Here is a 25,709-nt window from a genome sequence, read left to right on the forward strand (position 1 = left end):
TAGTTACCACCTCATCACAGTAACACTTATATGCGTCTTTTAATTGTTTGCAGCTCCAGACAGATTACTTTTTTTGTATTTTTGGTCCAAAATGGCTATTTCAACATTTTGGGTTGTCGACCCCTGGCTTAGACGAACAATAATACTATCTTTTTGGAAAACTTTTGCCCTGAAAAATATATTTTTTGTTTGTTTTTAGTGTAAATGTACCTTACAGTAGATGTGAAAACTAACATGTTGGTTTGTTTTGTATGGATGTTGTGCAGAAAGTGAGTTAGGTACCTTTTTGCAAAAAAGGTAAACACATTTATAGTGTGCAAAAAAAAAAAAAAAGGTAAACATGTTTATAGTGTGCAGAGGGAAAACTACAGATTGCAATGTTACAAATGCTTTCTTATTCCTCTTTTGTTTAATATTGTCTCTCATTACTACGTGGTAGTAACAGATTGTTTGAACAGGAGAGAGAAGCCATTGGAAGCTAATTAAGCAGCTATTCCAGCCCCTATTCACAGGCAAGGACTGAGGAGCACAGGCATTTGTCAGCGCTTGACCCCGCGTGGTATTGATTGACAACGCCGCCTGGTGACTGACAGGCTCCACAAACACCAACCAATCAGAGGTCAGCGTGTAAGTGAGCTGCTTCGCCATTGGTCGAGACGCCTTAAAGCCGCAGAGACACCCCACGTGGGGGTTAGAACAGGGAAAACAAGGCTGGAGCAGACATGGCTGATGTTAATATCACACAAAGACAATCAGCTGTCCTCTACGCGAATGAGCTCAGGCGGGATTTACGGAACGACGCCGAAGCTTTAATTTGATCGCCAATCGATAGGTCTTTAAGGTGTCCTTCACAGTCGTGTTTTTTTTTTTTTTTTTTTTTTCAAATTGGCGTTACCCCGCATCATCTCACACGACACCCTTCGTTTCCTTCTCGTCGATGAATTAAAACATGTTGATTTTGTGGCTAATCTGGACGCGCGGAATGTGCCCGTCTCTGTCCAATTTGAGTGTGCGCGTGCGCGTGACTGTTTGCGTGTGCATCAGCAGTAAAAGGGGCGGGGCTGGCGGCGTGGTGACGTCACACGCACCATGCCGGCCAACCCCACGTGGGGCTCGCCGCCCTCCGATAGGCAGATGTGGCGGTTCTTCCCGGCCAGTAATCCGATTGGACAGATAGGCGCTTTCACGGCAGCTCAGCCCCGCTGCCTGTGTGTGGCAACCGGGCTAAACTGGACAAGAAATGGAAGAGAGCGCCATGTTTTGAACAAGCTCCTTGTTTTTTAGGCGCGGTGATTTTTTGGAGGTATATTCCCCATCCGCTCTGTGGATTTACGGCGGACACATTCCTGGGAGGTTCGCGGCTCGAAGGATAAAAAGTAGTATTTTTTTTTTTGTGTGTGTGTGTTCGAGCACCGACCGCCGCCACCGCCGTGTTCTTTTCGCCCCGCCGCTGCACTCGCGGTGCGGCTCCGGAGAAATGGTGCTCCTCTACCACCTCATTTGTACGGATTAAAACGCCTGCTTTCTCTGCTTCGGTACGTTTTAAATGAGCAAGACCGTGTACACTTTTTTTCTTTTCCCCTTCGACATTTTTGTGCGCCCTGGACGACACCGGACGAAGCCTGGGTTGTGATTTGGTGCTTTTGTTGAGATTTTAAACCTTAAACACGCGCATTTTCACGTTCACACAGCATTTCCGTGGAAGCGTCCACCCCGTCCTCTGTGTTCAAATTGTATTGAATGAGTAATATGTTTCCCTGGCTTCCACGAACTGATTGCCTTATTCTCACAGGGATTATTAGTTACAAACAAAAGTGCATTTGATTGGTGATTAAACCGCGTCATTTCCCCAACGCAGGCTATTCACGACCTCTCCTGCACCAACAAGCCCCCTTGCCTGCTCATTTTCTCTACCATTTTGTCAAAGGACCTGCAGAAATAAACAAAGGGTTCATTTTTTCCCCCCAAGATGTATCCACAAGGCCGACATCCGGTAAGAGGCGCTTACTCCTCTGCATAACATGCATGTTTATTGCTGGTGTTGATATGCAGCCCCCTCCTCCCTGCACCTCATCAAGTGTCTATTAGATTATATTTCAAGGCTACATGGTGGTAAATATAAGTGGGAATAAGAGAACAGGTGTTTTTATGTGACTTCTGAAATGAAATCTATTCATTGGTTGTGTTAACGATCTTATAATTTGTTTATGTGTGCGCAAATCAATATTTCAAACTTGCCTTTTTTATTTTATTTTTTATTCCATGTACACAATTCAGGCTCCCCACCAGCCCGGCCAGCCCGGCTTCAAATTCACCGTAGCCGAGTCTTGTGACAGAATTAAAGACGAATTCCAGTTCCTGCAAGCCCAGTATCACAGGTACTGTTGACAAAAGACGTCAGAGTTTACTCATGTGCGGGTGCATTGCTAGGTGAAGGCTAATATTCGCTCGCGGGCGGAATGAAAATGTCCTGTAATCTGCCGCCAAGTGGTTAAGTGAGTTATGCAAGTGATGGAGTGGCTGAAATTGACACCTTCTCTCCTATTTTAGTCTTAAGGTGGAGTATGACAAGCTGGCCAATGAGAAGACAGAGATGCAGCGCCACTATGTTATGGTAAGATAGTGGAGCTATGGGCAGCAATTATGACTCCAAATTGCACGGCTTGTTGACAAGCTAGTTTGGGTAGAGTCAAACGGCATCTATTGTGCTCACCTGTGTGGGTGTCAGGGCGGATTAAGCGTCACTCACGTACGGGCCTGTGAAATCCCCCAGGAGGCTGGTTGTTAAAAGGGTGGCGTCCTTCTGACTGACAGACAGGCGGCAGTAGGCCGCGGCTCCATTAAAGCACACCCCTGATCTCTATGGGTCGACCACAGCTTTGCCCTCTGTGTGCTGATCTGATTATTCTCCTAGGAGACCTCACGCTCCGACATATGTGTGGGGGTCAGCGTGTGGGAAAATGTTTCCAAACAAAATGGAGGAGCCCGTTGCGGTTGATTTTGTGGAAAGTTCCAGTGTTCAATTTAGACAACCTAGGTGTGCCCATGATGCAGACGTGACGCTACAAGAAACACTTTTGTGGGCCCGTCATCCTAGGTAAACACGCTGGGCAAGGACTTCCAAGCATCGACAACATGCAGGTTGAACATTCTTTTAAACGAGGAAAACATGTCAGGCAGACAGGGAGGAGGTTAGGTAAACATGTGAGGAAGTATAGGGTGTCCTCTTACACTCCTGCCTGCTAGGGGCTCTGATCTACAGACAGAATGGCTCTCTTGTTTGAGACTCATTTTTCGGCCCTGCTAATGGACTGAATAATGCATTGGTTTTATCAGAATGACTGGAAAGCCATTTCTGCCCCAGCTGCCACCTGTGGTCTCTTCGGATTCAAGCAGACACACACTGACCTGGCTGCAAATAACGAGTGTTGAGTAAACACTTTAGTCTGAGCAAATAGACAACATGGAGATCCAAAGGGAAAATGCTGATCGATACATTGAGTGGTTTTATTTCTGCACCCTCGCTGGAAAAGCAGAATATCAATTTATGCTCACTCTTAGATCTCCTTTTACGTCTCATCTATGTTGATCACATTTGCTCCCAGCTGCTGCTGATTTGGAACTACGTCATGACGCAATTAGAGTAGCCGTCAATGCAATTATTGATCTTGCATCTACTGTGGTCCAACACTATATATTCTGGGATGCTCGCCGACCTCCAATTTGCTCGTTTAAAAAACAATTCTTCTCATCGGAAATAATGCAAATAGAGACCAAAACGTTGTCTTTTTTGTATCCCGAAGTTGTTTATGATATACTGACCTCAAACATGACAGTCATCTATCATTTGGAATAATAAGATCCAAAAAACCATAATAGGTCGTTTGAGGCATTCTGAGCTCACGAGTTCTTGCTCACTTTGTTGTTTATTTTGCCAGAAAACATCTTCAGGGGTACTAAATGATGTCTTTGTTTCTTTTGCAGTATTATGAGATGTCTTATGGGCTCAACATTGAGATGCACAAACAGGTAGGTACCCCCTTGTTGCTCGTTTTAATCAGTTCGCTGATTTTTCTTTTGTCTGGGGACATCCAACCTGCTGGTATGCTGTGATCTGCAGTTTTTGACATTAGGCTGTTAACACACACACACACACACACACACACACACACACACACACACACACACGCTGTTCTCAAACAAGGCAGCAATTCTGTCTTGGTTGAATGTTGAAAGCTTTTGAAAAAAATTGGCCAAGGGAATGAAATCCTAGATTTATCTCAGCTTTGTTGATTAGATTAAAGGTAGACTTTGGATGGCTTGGCCTTTGACTTCCTGATTAAAGGCAGTGTATAAATGATCAAGTTCAGTGGTGGTCTGGTCTATGCTTACAGGAAAGAGGGTAAAAGTCATTGTGCTCTTACTATTGTCCAAAGATAGTGTTGTGTTGTTACGCAAGGACCGTTCAAACCATTTCATGTGTTTGTAAAGTGACAGGGTTCAAAATAATCGTAACACCTCTTGACGTTCTTCAGATAGATGTGTTTGTAACAACACCGCAGGCTGTTAATTGGTCAACAGAATCACCACTTGTGTGCGACTTAAGTAGATTGGATACGACAGAGAGAGGTTTAAAACAGTGCTTTTCAAAGGGAAAACAGATTTTCTTGATTATAATCAGTTTTCTACTAAATGTAGATCATGCTGACTTGCCCAATGTGGGAACTGAAATAACATAACTAAGATTGGAATTATGTATTTCTTTATTTTTCTTCAGCTGCTGTGCCACCTCCGGATGATGTCGGCCTAACACTTTAAAACTGTTTCAAAGCCTTGTGTTCGTTGTTGTACAGATATAGGTCATCGTTGCAATTGGTGGAAATAAGGCATAAGTCCCTTGATTCCCTTATGTTTAAAGCAGGGAGGCTGTCCCTTCACCCGCCATCGCCCCGCTGGGCTAATGACAGTGCCGGAGGCGCAGTGTGATCCATCAGAGCCTGGGCCGTGTGTCACACTGCCACATGTCTGTCAGAGCTGGGGCCACTCTGATAGCTTCTGTCAGGCACTTATCGCCAACCAGAGAACCAATGGAGGGGGATGGTGAGCGCTGAGACGAGCAGGAGAATAGAGGGGGAGGGGAGGGGCGAAAACCCCCAGTTTTGTGTAAACAGGTTAATCGACTGATCCATTTTAGTGGCTGACTTTTTTTTTATCAGGAACCTCAACAGAGCTGCTGGGAAGCCCTTGAATAATTCATCAGTGGGGCCCTAACCTGCTGAACGGCATGTTTGTGAGCAAACAGTGCAGGCCCCCATGCATGCAGCTCAGGCTGGGGGAGGTGTGGAGAAGATAGAGAGTGGTTAACAAACAGTGAGGGTGTGATGGATTATTGGATGCACACAAGCATATTATTTTCCCGCCAGCAGATTAATTCCATAGCGAGGAAATCTATTCCTATAAATGTGCCTTTTTTCAATTATAATTCAGATTCCATCTGGCATAAACCAGCTAAGATGGACTGACGTGACTGTGATATTGATCCCTCTCGACATCATCATATGTGACGGCATTGTATGCATGACGTCTTCTGGTAATTTCCATCATCTGGTGCTTATTACATTAGTCCGATTACCTGCAGTTGTCACTCAGGAATGAGCCTGACCATGGATTTGTTTGGAACGTAGAAGCCTGTTGGCCGTACCCTGGCCAAAACAAACCTTGACTATTTGCCGTGTACATACAAAATAGTAGTATGAAGTGGAAATGGACCACCGCTCAAAACCTCAACCTGCTGTATGTCTTGTCCATTTACAGTGTATCTGGAAAGTATTCACAGCGCATCACTTTTCCACCTTTTTGTTATGTTAAGTCTTATACCAAATAATAATTTCCGTCCGCAAAATTGTGAAAACATGTGAAACATTTTTTTTTTTTTTTTATAGAGATACTGTATTTGCAACATACAAAGAAATCACAGCCTTTGCCATGAAGCTCAAAAGTGAGCTCAGGCGCATTCTGTTTCAACTGATTGTCCTTGAAATGTTCCTTCAGTTTGATTGGAGTCCACCTGTGGTAAATTCAGTTGATTGGACAAGGAGAAGCAATATAGGATAGGATAGACTTCATTTATCTCTCTAGGGAAATAATGTGGTTCAGTGCAGACACAAAACATAGGGTAAGGGTGGTGTAGATTTTAGACCAGGGGTGCCCACACTTTTTCTGTAGGCGAGCTACTTCTTAATTGACCAAGTCGAAGAGATCTACCTTATTCGTATATATAATTTATATTTATTTATTTATGAAAGACGTTTTTGTTCACATGTTGAAGGTGTACAAAATACATGCATGTTTAACACGTATAGATTCCTTTCTTTCATAAGAAAATAATATATGTTGGTGTATTATCTTATTCTGATGACTTGCACTGATTGGAATCAGACAGTAGTGCTGATAACGTCAGCATTTTAGAATGGAGAAGAAAAATAGTCCTCCCTTCTGTCCAATACCACATGAGTTGTTTTTTGGCATCTTATTTGTCCAGCTTCCACACTGTTTTTTATACACTCTACTAGAAATAGATTGACAACTAACTCCCTAGCGTGTGCACGCTAGCTTTTTGAGTCTCTTGTTTTGTTAGCGCAGGCAGGCAGGATGAAGCAGCGCTTTTATTGTGAAGACAGGAACTGTGCAGTTGGTCTTTAGAGTTTTGACGGCAGGTACAGCGTGAGCGTCTGTTGAAATAAAAAGTGTTTTTCGCCATCCTCTCAGTCATTTTTTCCTAATAATGATCTGGGAGCATCCAGCGTCATCTCACAAGACCCTCTGGTGCTGTGAATGTCAATCAAGTGACGAACATAACGTAATAGTGAATATCGATGACCGCTAATTTTTAGGTCTGGTTTTGTAATTGACTGACACACCCGCCCCAATCGACCGGTTGCTCGCGATTAACGTAATGGGCACCCCTGTTTTAGACCATGTTGCCTATACCTAGATGTTAATAATGGTGGTAATTTGGGCCGCTTTTTAATTCAATGTAATGTTCATACGGTTACGTCTCCCAAAACCAAAGCCCAGCATATGCATTTGGGCAGAGTTATTTTTCCTCAAAGGAACAAGTGCAGCATTTTCAATAATTAACCCAGGTTAATGTGATAGTTTGTTTTGTGTACCTGCCCCTTTTCATAAAGACCTTCCCTCTTCCTGAGGGCGTTTCTGTGTTATAACTTCACCTTTATCTTTAGTTTTTAAGCCAAAATGTATCCATTCTCGCTTTTCTGTCTATACGCTGAGTCTACTTGTAAGTACTCCATGCTCGTCTGCTCGTAAACCAGCAATAACACGGCATGACGGGGGCGCGGGGGAGGAGGAGGGCATGTGAACCGGTACTTTTCAGAGGCGGTATAGTACCGAATATTAGGGCTGCGAATCTTTGGGTGTCCCACGATTCGATTCAATATCGATTCTTGGGGTCACGATTCGATTAAAAATCGATTTTTCTTTTTTTTTTTCAATTCAACACGATTCTCGATTCAAAAACGATTTTTTCCTGATTCAGAAGGATTCTCTATTCATTCAATACATAGGATTTCAGCAGGATCTAGCCTAGTTTGCTGACATGCAAGCAGAGTAGTAGTTTTTTGTAAAAAGCTTTTATAATTGTAAAGGACAATGTTTTATCAACTGATAGCAATAATGTAAATTTGTTTTAACTATTAAACGAACCAAAAATCTGACTTATCTTATCTTTGTGAAAATATTGGACACTGTTGTCAAGCATATGAGATGCTATGCAAGTGTAAGCCACTGTGACACTATTGTTTTTTTTTTTTTTTTTATAAATGTCTAATGATAATGTCAATGAGAGATTTTTAATCACTGCTATACTGAAATTATAACTACTATTGATACTGTTGTTGATAATATTCATTTTTGTTTCACTACTTTTGGTTTGTTCTGTGTCGTGTTAGTGTCTCCTCTTAATTGCTCTGTTTATTGCATTTCTGAGTGTTGCTGGGTCAGGTTTGGTTTTGGAATTGGATTGCATTGATATGGTATTGCTAAAAAACAAAAACGATTAAAAAAAAACGAGAATCAATTCTGAATCGCACAACGTGAGAATCGCGATTCAAATTCAAATTGATTTTTTCCCACACCCCTACCGAATATGATTTATTAGTATCGCGGTACTTTACTAATACCGATATACCGTACAACCTTAATATACAGTAAATGTGCCTTAATTCATTCCTGCTAGAAGAATAGGCGGTCTAGTCATGTTGGCATCCTAGGCTGTTTTGCGGCCCTCCAAATCTGACATGTCAAGTACTGTTTGCTGACCGATCACGTGACCAACTATTTCCCTCGTTATTTAATCCTCCTCAGTGTCTCAACTCCATTTCCCCCTCTGCTGATGGCTACAGGCAAACACCTCTGCATGCTGACTGACAAGGCAGCTTGAGAGTGCTCTTAAAGTGGTGCTACACAAGTCCGAGTACCTGTAATTGTGTTGCAGCAGGAGCAGCGTAAAGATGGCCTCTCGAGGGCTGGGCTGTCATCTCCTGAAGGTGACTGTAACAGCCCGTTTTTATCTGCCAGCAGGAGCAACAACGGCAAAAACTCCTCCCAGTCCTGCACCGTATTTTTTTTGACAGCAGTGGCGAGCCCACTAAAATAAGCGTGCATGTATTTGCATGCTGTGTTGCTCAGGGCCCAGTGGATGAGCCACCTCCTGACCTCTCCCAGCCAGCTGTCATGGTGACACTAAGCTACAGAGGAATGGCCCATGCGCTCAAGGCCTTCTCGCAAATCCTGTCAAATGTTCAACTGCTATTGACATGGCTTATCTTTACAAACATGGATTACACAGGCTAGGATGCTTGTCAACCATTTCTGAAGGCCCTTCTTGAGCCTCGCACAGCACGCACTCGGTTGCAATAATACTTGTGCTCATAAACCCTTTATCTAACCGTCTCTATTGATTGCTGAGAATTTTATTGCATGCCAAACAAGGTGAGAGTTCAACATCTTTTTTAATAATTCACATTGTTCTCTGCCTTAGCTATATTTGTATCTGTTAATTTTTTGGGCACCCTATGATTCAGAGCCAGTAATTTGATTACATATCTATTTATGCATGTTTAATTATTATAGTGTATATTATCATATATCTATGGCTGACAGTGTTGTCACATTGTGTGGATATTATGCTTTCTCGACTCACTAATCTATTTGCTAATTTCCTTCATTTAGCCGGTGTGTGAACGTGAGTGTGAATGTTGTCTGTCTATATGTGTTGGCCCTGCGATGATGTGCCGACATGTCCAGGGTGTACTCCGCCTACCGCCCGAATGCAGCTGAGATAGGCTCCAGCGACCCCCCCCCCCCCCCCCCCCGTGACCCCAAAAGGGACAAGCAGTAGAAAAGGGATGGATAGCTGGTTGCTCTCTGCTGTAACGCTGCAACTAAAGCTTTTGTTATTCTGTTGTTTCACTATTCAATTTGTGTTTAAGTCCTTTTGTTTTCCTGTTGTCGAACACGTTTTTAGATATTTATTTTATGACATTATGCACTTATCTCAAGTTTCAACTAGGGTTGTGCGATATAGACCAGTGGTCCCCAGCCTTTTTTCCAGTGATGTACCCCCTGTGAACATTTTTTTAATTCAAGTACCCCCTAATCAGTGCTAAGCATTTTTGGTTGATAAAGAAGTACAATACAGCACTATGTCATCAGTTTCTGATTTATTAAATTGTATAACAGTGCAAAATATTGCTCATTTGTAGTGATTTTTCTTGAACTATTTGGAAAAAAAGATATAAAAATAACTAAAAACTTGTTGAAAAACAAACTAATGATTCAATTATTAATACACATAGAAATAATCATCAACTTAAAGTGCCCTCTTTGGGGATTGTAATAGAGATCTATCTGGATACATGAACTTAATTCTAAACATTTCTTCACAAAAAAATAAATCTTTAACATCAATATTTATGGAACATGTCCACAAAAATCTACCTGTCAACACTGAGTATTGTATCGTTGTATTTTTTCTTCACAGTATTATGAACTTACAATAATATTTTGTTGAAGTATTATTCAATAAATATATTTATAAAGGATTTTTGAATAGTTGCTATTTTTAGAATATTTAAAAAAAATCTCACGTACCCCTTGGCATACCTTCAAGTACCCCGAGGGGTATGCGTACCCCCATTTGAGAACCACTGATATAGACTCTGTAAATGTTATACATTTGGCTGACAACAGAGCTTTTAATACTCTGTTATCATTCTATCGTGATAAAGCTTGTTAATGACACATTCTAGCTGTCCTGTAAATTTGACAGCAACAAGTGAACAAGCGCTTCCTCAACACATTTTTAGCATTCTTGCCAACAACTACTGTAATGTCAAAGTGCAAAGCCACTTTTAGGTAAGCAATCCTTACCTCCATGGCAGCACTGGGGGACCAGACTCGAAGGATATGTTGACTTCTAAGTAGAGATGTCCGATAATATCAGACTGCCGATATTATAGGCCGATAAATGCTTTGAAATGTAATATCGGAAATGATCGTATCTGTTTTTAAAATTATCGGTATTGGTTTCAAAAAGTAAAATTCATGACCTTTTTAAAACACCTCTGTGTATACGGACGTAGGGAGAAGTACAGAGCGCAAATAGTCCTTAAAGGCACTGCCTTTGCGTGCTGGCCCAGTCACGTAACATCTACGGCTTTTCACACACACAAGTGAATGCAAACCATACTTGGTCAATAGCCATACTTACAGGTCACACAGAGTGGCCGTATTAACAACTTTAACACTGTTACAAATATGCGCCACACTGTGAACTACGCCAAACAAGAATGACAAACACATTTCGGGAGACCATCCGCACCTTAACACAACATAAACACAATAGAAGAAATACACAGAATTCCTTGCAGGACTAACTCTTCTGGGACACTACAATATACACCCGCTAACCCCAGCCACCTCAACCCCGCCCACATCAACCTCCTCATGCTCTCTCAGGGAGAGCATGTCCCAAATTCCAAGCTGCTGTTTTGAGGCATGTTAAAAAAATATATAATGCACTTTGTGACTTCAAGAATAAATATGGCAGTGCCATGTTGGGATTTTTTTCCATACCCTTGAGTTTATTTATTTTGGAAAACCTTGTTACATTTTTTAATGCATCCAGCGGGGCATCACAACAAAATTAGGCATAATAATGTGTTAATTCCACGACTGTATATTTTGGTATCGTTTGATATCTGAATCGGTAATTAAGAGTTGGACAATATCGGAATATCGGATATCGGCAAAAATGCCATTATCGGACATCTGTACTACTAAGCTATACCTCTAAAATGCAAACAAAGGTGGGTGGATCGACACACATATCGACAGTGACAAGTAAAGTCTCAATTATGGTCGATACTGTAGTGGTTAGATTTATATTTTTTATTGTCGAAAAATCTTTTGCTGCTTTTGTCATTGTCTACAAATTCAGGAAATTCAGTGGGCAAATAAACATGGATTTATGATTACATTGCCATCCTGTTTTTTGTTGATTATAAATGTGATCCAAATTTTATGAAATTTATCGACATTGGTACCACTATACTGCTCCTGTGACTACTTTGTACCCACATGTTTAGTATCGCCCAAAACTAATGTAATGTATCCAAACAGAAGAATAAGTGCTTGTTACGTTTTACCAGTAGTGTAGATATAACCATATTACAACAGAAAGTAACGAGCTGTTTACAGTAAATTAGTAGAGAGATTATAGTTTTGAGGAAATAATACAACCAGAAATGACACTGTGTCGCATATGTCAGCAGCCAAATTAGAAACCTTGGTAACCTGTTTAAAAAATGGTTTCTATTATAATTTGTAGGCTTCACGGTGGTAGAGGGGTTAGTGCGTCTGCCTCACAATAAGAAGTTCCTGCAGTGCTGGGTTCAAATCCAGGCTCGGGATCTTTCTGTGTGGAGTTTGCATGTTCTCCCCGTGAATGCGTGGGTTCCCTCCGGGTACTCCGGCTTCCTCCCACTTCCAAAGACATGCACCTGGGGATAGGTTGATTGGCAACACTAAATTGGCCCTAATGTGTGAATGTGAGTGTGAATGTTGTCTATCTGTGTTGGCCCTGCGATGAGGTGGCGACTTGTCCAGGGTGTACCCCGCCTTCCGCCCGATTGTAGCTGAGATAGGCGCCAGCGCCCCCCGCGACCCCGACATTTCCAAAACAGAAAGGGCAAGATTGTCAGAGACATTTTAAGTGTCAATTAAAAATGAGCTGCTTAATAGGAAATCATAAATAAATAAATGATAAATGGGTTGTACTTGTATAGCGCTTTTCTACCTTGAAGGTACTCAAAGCGCTTTGACACTACTTCCACATTTACCCATTCACACACACATTCACACACTGATGGAGGGAGCTGCCATGCAAGGCGCCAACCAGAACCCATCAGGAGCAAGGGTGAAGTGTCTTGCTCAGGACACAACGGACGTGACGAGGTTGGTACTAGGTGGGATTTGAACCCGGGACCCTCGGGTTGCGCACGGCCATTCTCCCACTGCGCCACGCCGTCCCTATCAAATCAAATAGTATTCGTCCTTCACTATGTGGTCGGTTACTACGGACGTTATTAAATTTTCTTCATTCTCTAACGAGTGACTTTTCAAATGATGCTACATATTAGCAGTAATGCTACTTTTTATAGCAATGCTTTTGCCCCACACTTGACAAATTACGGTTGTTTGTTCAACATATTCCCACTTGAAGCCGAACCACCGCTAGACGATGGACCCCCTGATGTTTTTATTGGGAATTAAGTCTTCCTTCATTTGTTACCAGATCCGCACCTTCTTTCTCTTGTATTACGACTCGTACGGCTACGTTAGCATCACAGCTAACGTTACGCAGTCTGCTACCTCTCTGCTGGGCGAGGGCGTATACATATGTGACGTATGACGTGACAGTATGTGACGTGTGTAAGTTTGTGTGCCTGCTTGTCACTGAGAAGGAGAGACAGGAAAAAGTGAGAAGAGCCTGTAGTGTAATGCCCGCAGCTAAAAGCAACTGCGTGAGAACGTATACTTGAATATTACGATACAGTCATTTTCTATATCGCACAGAGACAAACCCGCGACATATCGTATATATCGATATATCGCCCAGCCCTGCATCCAACCGGCTTTACCACCGCAGACCATGTGTAACCACACCAGCCCAGGACCTCAACATCCAGCAGGGGCACCTCCATGATCATCTGAGACTAGCCACCGGACAGCTGCTTTAACAATTGGGTTGAATAACCAAAAACTTTCTGCAGAAATTGTGAGAAACTATCTCCGGGAAGCTCATCTGAAATGCTGGTCGTCCTCATCAGGGTTTGGATCTAAACTCAGTTCTTCGTCCTTACCGACTTGAGTGGGCAAATGCTCACATTCGATGACATTCGATGGTGTTTGGCACATTGGAGAGGTGTCCCCTTCACGGAAGAATCCCGGTTTTCACTGATCAGGGCAGATGGCAAACACTATGTATGGCGGTGTGTGGTAGAGCGGTTTGCTTTTGTCAATGTTGTGAATCGAGTGGCCCATGGTGTGGGTGTGGTTACGGTAAGGGAAGGCGTATGTTATGGACAACGAACGCAAGCGCATTTTATTGATGGTTTTTTGAATGCACATCCTGAAGCCCATTGTTGTGCTATTCACCCGAGACCATCACCTAATGTTGCAGCAGGGCATTGCACGGCCCCATTTTGTCAGGATCTGTACTTAATTCCTGGAATTTGATAACATCCCAGTTCTTGCATGGCCAACATACTCGCCGGGCATGTCACCCCTTGAGCATGTTTGGGATGCTGTGGATCGGTGTATACGACAGCGTGTTCCAGTTCCTGCCAATATCCAGCAACTTCGCACAGCCATTGAAGAGGAGTGGACCATCATTCCACAGACCAGAATCAATAACCTGTTCTACTCTATGAAAATAAGATGCAAAACTGCACATTTCAGAGTACCCTTTTATTGGAGCCTAAGGCACACCTGCGAAATGATGCTGTTTAATCAACATCTTGCCAAACCTGTGAGTTGCGATGGATTAGGGTTGGCAAAGAAGGAGTGCTCACTAACACAGATTTAGACAGATTTGTGAACAATATTTGAGAGGAATAGGTCTCTTGTGTGTATAGTAAAAGTTTTAAATCTTTGAGTTCAACTCATGAAAAATGGGAGCAAAAACAAAAGTGTTGCGTTTATATTTTTGTTAAGTATAACTCAGTTCAGTATATGTGGCGATATTCATTTTTATCCCAGGAGGCTGAAATATATATTGTGATATAGATTTTAGGCCATGTCGGCTATTGCTAATCTGAAGTGCTGTTGATTTCTCACTGTGTTGTTTCATGCTTCACTTATTTGCTAGCTTCATTGGTGGAATATATGGTGTCAGACATTTAGTTCTGTATCAACTACTATTGCCAGCTCACTACAAACCTTGCATTGAAACTACAGGTCACTACTATTCCTAACTTTGCTTTAGCAAAACGAAAGAACGTACCAGAGATCTGTTAATTAGGGTGGGGGAAATAGTCAGTTCACGAATGGGGCGTGGACCATTCTGAATTGATAGACAGACGTCCAATCCTCAATTTATGTTGAAGTATGTAATAGACGTTTCTGAAATGTGGAATCACATGCCAAACACAGGCAAAAGAAGAGACGCTATGCTAACCGTTATGCTATATTGAATGTGAGGTAAGGAGAGTTGTATGAGGGGGAAATAAAAAAAAAACATAGTTCATACATTGAACGACACAAAGTAAGACTTTAAAAATATGTTTTAGCTGCCAAATTCTCTTCTGAAGCACCAAATATTTATTGGAAAACTGTGCAGTTATGACGAACTTACTTAAACTGCAATTTTTCGATATAACATAGGTATTTGTGTTGTCCCGATACCAATATTTTGGTACCAGTAGCAAAATATTCAGATACTTTTTGGTACTTTTCTAAATAAAGGGGACCACCAAAAATTGCATTATTGGCTTTATTGTAATAAAATATCTTGCGGTACATTAAACATATGTTTCTTATAGCAAGTGTGTCCTTAAATAACATAATGAACTTACAAGACAACTTGTCTTTTAGTAGTAAGTAAGAAAACAAAGGCTCCTAATTTAGTCTACATATTGTGTCATTTTCCATTCTATTATTTTATCAAAATTATTAATCTACTTGTACAGCTACTGTTATTATCTGCTTATTTTCTCTTTTAACATGTTCTGTCTACACTTCTATGTAGACAAAACGTGTGGGTATCAATCCGATACCAACTTGCTACAGGATCATATATGGTTATATTCAAAGTCCTCATGTGTCTAGGGACATCTTTCCTGTGTTTATAAACATAATATGAATTAAAAAAAAACGTAAGATGTCATGCCAAAAAATATCGACATAATCATAGTAGTATTGACTAAATACGCTATTATACTTGGTATCATTACAGTGGATGTCAGGTGTAGATCCACCAATGGCGTTTGTTTAAATTTTTACGCCGGAGAGCTACGGTGTGAAGTGAAGCATGTTTAGCTATTCCTCGTCATGCAGGGACGATACTTGTAAGAGACTTACTTTATTTGTCGCCATGGAGGCGAGGATTAGTGATTTAGAAGTAGCTAAAACACTGCTGATGGCGGATGGACGTTAACCACCAGCTAACTAGCCATGTTTAAAGCACCTCTTCCTAAGGGCGTTTCAGTGTTATAAATTAACCTTTGTCGTCAGTTTTTAAGCCAAAATGCATCCATTCTCCCTTTTCTGTCTACACACTGTGCCTGCTTGTAAGTACTTTGTGATTGTGCACAAACATGCTCCTCTGCTCTTAAAACCAGCAATGACGCAAAGTGACAATGGGGGCGCAGGATCGGTACTTTTCAGAGATGGTACAGTACCGAATATGATTCATTAGTATCACAGTACTTTACTAATACCAGTATACCGTGTAACCCTAATAGGTACATTATATAGTTCCTGTGTTAATTTAACTCATCACATGCTTTTATGCTATTATATTATATAGTGTGTCCTCTTTTTTTCTGCTTGATTTTTGTCCGTGTGGCTGGCCATGCTAAGTAGCTATCCATGCTGCAGCTTGGGTCAGCAGGTCTCGTTCTGTTACACATTACTCTCCAATCTCTCTGGCTCTGCTCAGAGGTAATTCGTCAGGCTGCCAAAACCGCCTGGCATTTCTGCCATGTGTAATAAATAAGCTGGCGGTCGGCAAGGTGCACTTTGTGCGTATGTGTGCGCGCTGCTCCAAATGAAAAATCCCAGCAAATCCATGTGATGTGTTTGTGTTCCGCAGTGGCCCTGGGATGAACTGCAGCTCATAAATTCCATAGATGATGTAGCTTTGGCACTGTTATTTTTCGGCTCCCAGTGCAGAGCTTGAACCTGAACACTCATCTTCCATCCCTGGAAGAAAAGAGGAGGCAGCCCAAGCCAGCTGTGCAGTGTTTTTACAAGGGGGAGGTTGATCACACCCCCTCTGCATATGTCCTACTCCTGCTGCGCTTTTTTTTTTTTTTCAGCCATTTGCAGCATTCATGTGATCGACAGGCCGAAAATTCAATTTAATGACCTGCCTCCAAGCACGTAATATGATTTTAAAGCCTGTTACGGTCAAGGAGAGGTTCCATTTGCATAATGATCCCAGCAAGATAGGGCTGCAGCCGTTGCCATGACACTGGGTAGACAGGCAGAAGAATGGAGGCAGGCCTCTGTGGATGGATTGGGGACTTGGAGGGTGGTGGCAGTTGCTTTGCAATGACGAATGGTCTAGGAAAAAGGCAGCTTTGCCACTAATAGTATTGATAAATCTGTTGTGTACCTTTGAGGTCATTAGGGTGTGTAATTTTTACATCGTCCATGCAAACTGCATGAAATGTCACATGTAAGTAAACCATAAAATTTGCTTAGTGGGCTTCACTTCCTGGGGTGTGGTTGTGCGGTTTAACATGGAGGTTAAGTGCAGGACGGTGCGCTCTCAGACAAGGGGAAGGAGGGCAGAGCGAGTGAGGATCCTCTCAATCCAGCAGCACTCTGCTGCCTAATATCCGTTTAGCATGGAGTGCACTCTCAGCACAGCTGTGCTCCATCCCCCTGGGCTCTCCTAATGTTTTAAATCTTTCAAATGTCAATATCACGCTGTTTAGAGGATGTTGAGTCAAGCATTTCTGATTGCTGCAGTAATTGACTTAATCGGTGTAAACATTAAAGGCGGGGTTATGTGAAGCCATTATCTGTTTTTTAATATTTTGTCTCATTTTGCTCCTCTGTTGTTTTCCAGACGGAGATTGCCAAACGGCTCAACGCTATTTTAGCACAAATTATGCCTTTCCTGTCACAAGAGGTAAGATTGAATGCAACTTTCCATAAATGCACTACATTGAAAGCTACTACTTTAGGATAAATATACAACAGTGGAAACTCTGAAGTCCACACAATTTGTTCAATGAAGCGCTTTGGGTGTGAACGTGATTTTTCTTATAGGAAATAGTAGTTCTTTGCTGTCACACATGCTGGCTTCAGAGGCATATTTACTCCCAAATTTGGGCTGTTTTCAAATTGTTCAAGGTTGGACGTTCCACATAATTTTCTACAATATTTGTGGTTATAGCATTTGCAAAAGCAGCCATGGATATAAAGCATCAACTTTACATTGGGTGCTGCAAGATGTCCTAATCTGGTCTCTGTCTTCTTCTCTAGCACCAACAGCAGGTTGCTCAGGCAGTGGAGCGGGCAAAGCAGGTCACTATGACTGAGCTAAATGCTATCATCGGGGTACGTGGACTTCCCAATCTGCCACTCACCGTGTGTATACTTTATCTTTTATTACACCTTTTTTATTTCTTTTTTGACCTGGTTTGTGGCATAAAGAACTAAATTTGAGTATCCTGAGCTGCGATCTATACTTCCTTATTATTAGTGGCTCTTTAAAAAGTGTGCTGGTGTATGCAGTATTTCTGTTTTTGTTTCAAAATAAATTCTAGTGATATATGCGACAAGTGGCGCGCCAAGCTCTTGAGTTGCTCCTGCTTTGGTCTCTGTGGCATCTTCACTGCCTTGTTGTGTATTTATAAATGAGAGCCTGAGAGCTCTTGAGAATCCTCCTCTCAGCCTGTATTGCTTTAATTGGTTAAGGTTTTAACGAGGAGCCTCATCCCTCACTGCTGACCCGGATAGCTGTGGGGAATTAAAAGGCTGAGCGTGAGCATAACGCAGTCAGCTAAAGCTGAAGCGGTGCAGAGTGTACATTACGGTTCTGCTGCACACCAGAAAAGCACTTGGTGTTCATCACCGCCTTAAAAACACCATCTGTTACTCATTGATCAGCACCCTCTCAGTGCAGCAAAGATTGGTTTCACCCTCACGCTATCAGTGATCGACTACACTTGCAGAGTCTTTAGCAGAGGCTGCCCCCGCAAGTTTATTCGATGATTGGAGCAGCGTATTGGAATTCAATTGATGCCCTCTTGGGGACTTTTTGTTCCAGGATGATTCCTCCCTAGAATTTGTTCCAGGGAGTTTCTTGAGGGAATTGATTTTTTTTTCCTTGTTGGTGTGAAGCAGATGTTTTATTCTACTTAACAAATGCAGACCAGTTTTTCTCTGTGTAGATGATACGATACAGATGCTTCATTATGAAGCGATGTCATAGAACAGTATGGGAATCATTAGATTCATAGTTGTTTGTCCTTTGCAGGTCTGGTCCAATGATACCATTTTCTGGACTATTTATGGTCCCACAAATCATTGCAGACAAACGAGATTATTTTCTGCATTTGTTTGAAACCAAATGGAACACTAATGTTATCATAATATATAATGATATTAATGCATCTTTTCCTTTTCAAACAAAAACTTTGATTACTCATTAGTTGTTTTTTACTAATTACAAAGTCAAGAGCTTTTTATTGTTCAAGATAAGTAAAACAATAAAAGTAAAATGGACTCTCAATCTCTATTACAAACCCCGTTTCCATATGAGTTGGGAAATTGTGTTGGATGTAAATATAAACGGAATACAATGATTTGCAAATCCTGTTCAACCCATATTCAATTGAATGCACTACAAAGACAATATATTTGATGTTCAAACTCATAAACTTTATTTTTTTTTGCAAATTATAATTAACTTAGAATTTCATGGCTGAAACATGTGCCAAAGTAGTTGGGAAAGGACATGTTCACCACCGTCTTACATCACCTTTTCTTTTAACAACACTCAATAAACGTTTGGGAACTGAGGAAACAAATTGTTGAAGCTTTGAAAGTGGAATTCTTTCCCATTCTTGTTTTATGTAGAGCTTCAGTCGTTCAACAGTCCGGGGTCTCCGCTGTCGTATTTTACGCTTCATAATACGCCACACATTTTCGATGGGAGACAGGTCTGGACTGCAGGCAAGCCAGGAAAGTACCCGGATTTTTTTTTTTTACGAAGCCACGCTGTTGTAGCACTTGTTTTGCTGAAATAAGCAGGGGCGTCCATGAAAACCTTGCTTGGATGACAACATATGTTGCTCCAAAACTTGTATGGACCTTTCAGCATTAATGGTGCCTTCACAGATGTGTAAGTTACCCATGCCTTGGGCACTAATACAACCCCATACCATCACAAATGCTGGATTTTGAACTTTGCGCCTATAACAATCCGAATGGTTATTTTCCTCTTTGTTCTGGAGAATACCACGTCCTATGTTTCCAAATATAATTTGAAATGTGGACTCGTCAGACCACAGAACACCTTTCCACTTTGCATCAGTCCATCTTAGGTGAGCTCGAGCCCAGCCAAACCGGCGGCGTTTCAGGATATTGTTGATAAATGGGTTTAGCTTTGCATAGAAGAGTTTTAACTTGCACTTACAGATGTAGCGACCAACTGTAAATACTAAAAAAGTGGTTTTATGAAGTGTTCCTTTGAGCCAATGTGGTGATATCCTTTACACACTGATGTCAGGTTTTGATGCAATACCGCCTGAGGGATCAAAGTCCATAATATCATCGCTTACTTGCAGTGATTTCTCCAGATTCTCTGAACTTTTTTATGATTTTACGGACCATAGATAGTAAAATCCCTAAATTCCTTGCAATAGCTCGTAAGAAATGTTGTTCTAAAACTGTTTGACAATTTGCTTACAAAGTGGTGACCCTCGCCCCATCCTTGTTTGTGAATTACTTAGCATTTCATGAAAGCTGCTTTTATACCCAATCATGGCACCCACCTGTTCCCAGTTAGCCTGCACACCTGTGGGATGTTCCATATAAGTGTTTGATGAGCATTCCTCAACTTTATCAGTATTTATTGCCACCTTTCCCAACTTCTTTGTCACGTGTTGCTGGCATTAAATTCTAAAGTTAATGATTATTTGCAAAAAAAAATATTTATCAGTTTGAACATCAAAAATGTTGTCTTTGTAGCATATTGAACTGAATATGGGTTAAAAATTATTTGCAAATCATTGTATTCCGTTTGTATTTACATCTAACACAATTTCCCAACTCATATGGAAACGGGGTTTGTAGGAACAATTGAAGTTTTTCACAGCTGTAAAACCTGGGTCATGTGTTTTGCATTGTTGTTGTTGTTGCTATCATTCTCATTCCAACAAATTAGGCATTCTTCCTTGTTTGATAGAATCTGAAATATTTTCACACCGGTCAGGTGGCTTTGCAATTATCTTATTTTTCCTAATTTGTTTCCTTGTTACCTTGCGGTGTTTCACAATAGCAAATTGCGACTCTTCGTACGCTGTGTGTGTGTGCATGCAAGCTACCGGTCCTACCTCCGCCCTTTGAAACAAAGATTGTGGATGACTGAAAAAGGGTTCACTGCGTTCATTGAATTTTGCTATTGAATAAATGCGCTCAGAATATGAGAGCGATGCACAGAATGAACCCTCTTGTGCCCTGTTTGAAAATGAGAGATGGAAAAAAACAAACTTACATGCACCTTGCAATTTATTGATGATGGCAAACTAATCGAGTTAATTATCATTAATTGTTTGATTTATTGGTTCAAACCAAGTTTTAATCATTATACTGTATGTTTCTATTCACTGTTGGTGTTTAGAAATGTCCACAGTTGGTAAGAAATCTTGTTTAGTGTTAACTATTTCTTTTTCTTTTATCATAAAAAGCCAAATGGATTCATACTCTGAAGTGCATGTTACAAACTTCTACAAGCAGAAGAATTTATGTTGGTCAGCTGGCTCTACTTGGAACAGTAGAATGTTGTCCGGTTAATACGTAGTAGCTGTCTACCATGGTGCATTTTCCTGGCTAAGGCCTTTCCTCACCTTTTCCATATACACAAACTGTTTTATAAACCAGTTTGCCTGGAGTGCTGCAGGCCCGCTCATTTTGCAGGCGGTGGAGATGTAGCTACTTTATGTTTTACGAATACCTTCCCATCAGTTATTCATTGAGGAGAGCTTTGCAAGGCATGCCAAAATCCTCATGCATATTGTAAAGCAAGGTGGGGTGAAAGAGCGTGCCAGGCAGCCTCCAGGAGCCGTCTGCATGCCTTATTGATGGGGCCGAGGGCCATTAATAGGATGCAACTAGGACAGCCTCATGTGCTGAGATGACTGCTAGCAATTCCAGTTTGAGTTGCTAATAGGCCAAATACAGAAGTACCTCCGATTTGTTTTGTCTTGCAGCAAGTAGCCTTTTGTAAATGTATTTTGAAGTAAGGTCATAGTGATTTCGTGTCTACGTTTAGAAATAGTGGTTTATCATCGACAAGTACGCTTTTGTCTGTGGGTCCTTTTTTATTCTTGTCGATCAAGCCTGTTCCCAAATGATGGCGATATTACATGGCATCTGTGTGTTTTTAACCAAGTCCAAGAAAAAAACGCCTCTATATCATGGAAGATTAAATTAGAGGAAACGGGCCAAACTCCTTTCTTTATTTATTATTGTCTTCATTTATGGTCCTCTAATGAGGGCTCTCGCTGATCAACCATGCACATTAGCCATCAGTGGCTCATTAAACACAATGAGAAAGGATGGCTTTCCCCTGCCAATGAACCTTAATTTCCCTCATGGACAGAGTATTATAACACAATCACTGTCCTTATCTTTCTCCTGCCCTCCCCCTGCCTCCCTAGATGTATTTTGTAATTGCATTGACATGTGCCCTATAGCGCAAAGGACAAGGCTCTGATGTGAAATCATGCCAGCTATTGTCCAGTGAAGGCTTCTACATGTCCTGCACAGATAATACACAAAATATGAAGCAATTAAAATACACTGAGGATTGAGCTAATTTTCAGGGCAAATTGTAGTACCATATGCCCAATTTATAAGGTTGAGTGTCTGACTGAATACTCTGTTGATAGTCAGTATGCTGTCTCACCTCCCTGTGTTTTACAAAGTGCCTCATATTGGTGAAATGGCGATAATGGCGGCTGATTGAAGCCATTCTTGTAAAAGAGAGGAGCTGCATGCCGTAACAGCAGCTGAATTATTTAGCTGGCTCGCAGACAGGTAATAAATTGCTGATGTTTTTATTGGTGTCTCAGCTAAGTATTATTTAACCTTGCTTTAAACTGCTTACTTCCATGCTAAGGGGCTTTTAACTCTCAGCCATTTCCCCATGCCTTTCAAATATTGATGGTGAATATGGGAGGGTTGACTGAGTGCCAGCATGGGACCCCCTGCTCCCAGCTCCCACAGCAGCCCTCCAGACGCACACAAACGCGTACTCCAAACACTCAAAGTGAGACGGCTGCAGTGCCAGCTCTTGGCACTTAGCGTTCCTTCAGTCTTTTTAAGTTTGCCCGTGTAAGCAAATGATTCATGTTCTGTTAATCCGGGAACATGAGTATGATAGGAGTAAATAGAGTCTACTTGGCTTTTTTTGGAAGTGTTTTAAAAGCAGGTAGTTGTTTAGCCCACAGGCTGACAGATTCACGTTGCTTAAGAGGATTGCTCGCTGGTGGCATAGAATATGGAACGCAAGAGTGCTGTGGCACTGCAGCGCTCTACTTTACCTGAAGAGAAATGTTTATTCCCCATTAAATGCAAGTCAACTCAAAGTGGCTCTTTGTGGTTGTTGTTTCCTTAACTTTGCATGCTGTGCAATCAAGCATCTTGATCCCCGGGTCAGTAAATGTTTAGAGTAGTTGAACAGAAGTCATTCTCTCATGTGTGCAAAGCGAGGACTGGCCAAGTGTAGAAAGAGCAGTGTGATCCTGACCGTCAATGTGCTAATATCATGTAGGGTTCAACAGATCCATCTTATTTATGTGAACTACTTGCCTCTTCCCTCTGACCCACTCGGTGTCTGTTTTGTCGACTTACAGCAGCAGCAGCTACAGGCGCAGCACCTCTCCCACGCTGCTCACGGCCCTCCAGTCCAGCTGCCTCCGCATCCCTCCGGTCTGCAGCCGCCTGGCATCCCTCCCGTCACGGGCGCGGGATCGGGCCTGCTCGCGCTTGGAGCTCTGGGCAGCCAAACCCACCTCCCAGTGAAGGATGAGAAGAACCACCACGATCTGGAACACAGAGGTAAGGCCCAATTAGCAACAAAACAGATGTATACGAATGTTTAGACAGCTGAATAGATGTTAAACAAGGATAAAACATCTCATGGCGGAGTGCTTCTGCATATCTAGAGCAGACTCACAGGGCCCTAAGGTGGCGAGCACATCCTGTCTGTTCACATTCTGTCTGGGTAATGAGCTGATACATTCCCAGCCCATGACTGCATAAGCTATTCAACAGCTTTAGCACAGTGATAAGTAAGGCCCGGTGCCCTCAGGTTGATTCTCACGCATACTGCCAGGGGCATCATCTGTAATTATATATTAACCGACTTTTTGTTTCTCTTTGTTGTGCTTTGCTTCTTCATCATCATCACCTTCTTCACTGTGACCACCATTGTGATGTTTGACAAGCTGAGAGCACGGTGAGTGTGTACATACCTTATTTTTTTGGTGTAATATTAGCACTAATTGAAGTATAACTGGCAAAGAGCGCACAATTGGAATTCCTCAAGCCACACCTTAGTCTGAATACACAAATGTAATGGGTTCTTCGTTGTCTCATGCCCAACTTCACCACAAAGGTTAGTGCAAGGCTGTTAAGTAGTTGCATTATTCTTGGTGAGGCTTCTCGCCATGACCTACAACACGCTAGAGGGATTTTATCGTCTTAGGGATGCATCAGTTTGAAGATTCTTGGACTAAACTGGAAAATGTGGAAACCAAGGCTTTGGCCTTGGTTTCCACATATTTTGCCAGTTGTCATTATTAACATTATCGGTGTCTCTGGGATATATTAAAGTAAGTACACATCGCAGACATGTTGACTCCCCTGTAGACAAGGCATGGGCCGGTTTTTAGATTCCGACTCTACAACTTCATGCAAAAATATCACGGTATAATGTTTTGGTATTATAATTACAGCTCCAAAATGTGTGATTTAGAAATGTCTATTGAAAAGAGGAGAACCACTTATTTTTTTTTTTAGAGAAGTCATTTTAAAACTGTGATAAAACATGAAATTGAAGATTTTGTATTCAAATTGGATAACAAAATATAAAAAAAATATTTAAAAAACAAAAAAAAACGTGCTGTTATATTGTGTTCTATTGTTGCTAAAACTGCAACTCAAGTGACAACACAATTATTTTATTTGTTAAAAAAACAACATAACATTTGCAAACACAAAGCGGTTCAAAACATCACAATCATATGACTTTAATAAAAGATACTTCTTTCTATGACTTAGAACAAATAAGAGTTAGCAGTAGCTTAAAACGGAATTCCAACATGTTTTGAAAACGTACTCGCAAGTCAACGAGTGTTTTGAAATTGTTGGAGTGTATATTTGATGTTTCCTAATTTGTGTATTATACTTTATTTGTTTTTAAAACAAAACATTACTAAACAAAACTAAACAATGTTTTTGTTTTGGTATTTGTTTAGTTAACCGCAACTGCTACATGTTATCTAGCTGTTGTTAGCTGTGGTGTGCCGTCAGGGCCAGCAAGGCCTTCGCTGTTGGCCTAAAATAACCAGAAATCATTATCATAATTAAAGATATAATTCATATTCTCTTCATGTCATATTATGCTCGTTCCAGTGCTGTTGTTTTTAGTTTGTATACAATCAAAATTTAGCTAGCTTATGTTGTTGCCATGCTGTACGAAATCTGCCCGAGGCCTTCAGAATCAACAATGTAAGTGCTAGGGGACATACATTTGATAGACAGTTGCGATAGCCAATCAGATCACGAGTTGTTGTCAGTAAGGCCTTCAAGGTGACCTCACGTTGAACGTGACATTTACGTGTTGTTGACCGTAGCCTATCTACGTAGCCTGATGTTAACGAGACTGTGATTGGATATTCACTTGTCACTCCAAAGTAAGTAGCCATTCACTAGTTTCAATTTAGCAGGAAGCAGGAAATAATGCGCCGTAGCCAGACAGGGATAGCAGAGGAGAACAAAACGTTGGCAGATAAATATTTGCAAGGCCATTTACAAGAAGGATATTTAAAGAGAAACTACATCTTGTGAGACGATGTCAGCCAACCCCGGAAGCTAGCTCAGCTATTCTGGCGATGAAATGGGGACATGCTCGTCATTTTCACTAGAATAAGCAGACGACA

General features: G+C 41.5%; 1 protein-coding gene across 6 annotated transcripts in view; it reads left to right on the forward strand.

Moving 5' to 3' along the window:
• Positions 1–822: 822 nt before the first annotated feature.
• The window catches only part of tle3a (TLE family member 3, transcriptional corepressor a), a 39,498-nt gene continuing 14,611 nt past the window's right edge, over positions 823–25,709 (forward strand). Inside the window, exons 1-9 of one of the 6 annotated variants that reach the window (XM_061917153.1) lie at positions 823–841; positions 1,859–1,993; positions 2,278–2,378; positions 2,551–2,614; positions 3,985–4,029; positions 17,381–17,443; positions 17,800–17,904; positions 23,400–23,604; positions 23,994–24,004. In XM_061917153.1, coding sequence (XP_061773137.1) covers positions 1,970–1,993; positions 2,278–2,378; positions 2,551–2,614; positions 3,985–4,029; positions 17,381–17,443; positions 17,800–17,904; positions 23,400–23,604; positions 23,994–24,004 — 618 coding nt within the window. In that variant the 5' untranslated portion in view covers positions 823–841; positions 1,859–1,969. The other 5 variants (XM_061917154.1, XM_061917156.1, XM_061917151.1 and 2 more) reach the window with 5 other exon arrangements.

This window comes from Nerophis ophidion, linkage group LG12 (assembly GCF_033978795.1).
Source record: "Nerophis ophidion isolate RoL-2023_Sa linkage group LG12, RoL_Noph_v1.0, whole genome shotgun sequence".
NCBI classification, from domain to species: domain Eukaryota; kingdom Metazoa; phylum Chordata; class Actinopteri; order Syngnathiformes; family Syngnathidae; genus Nerophis; species Nerophis ophidion.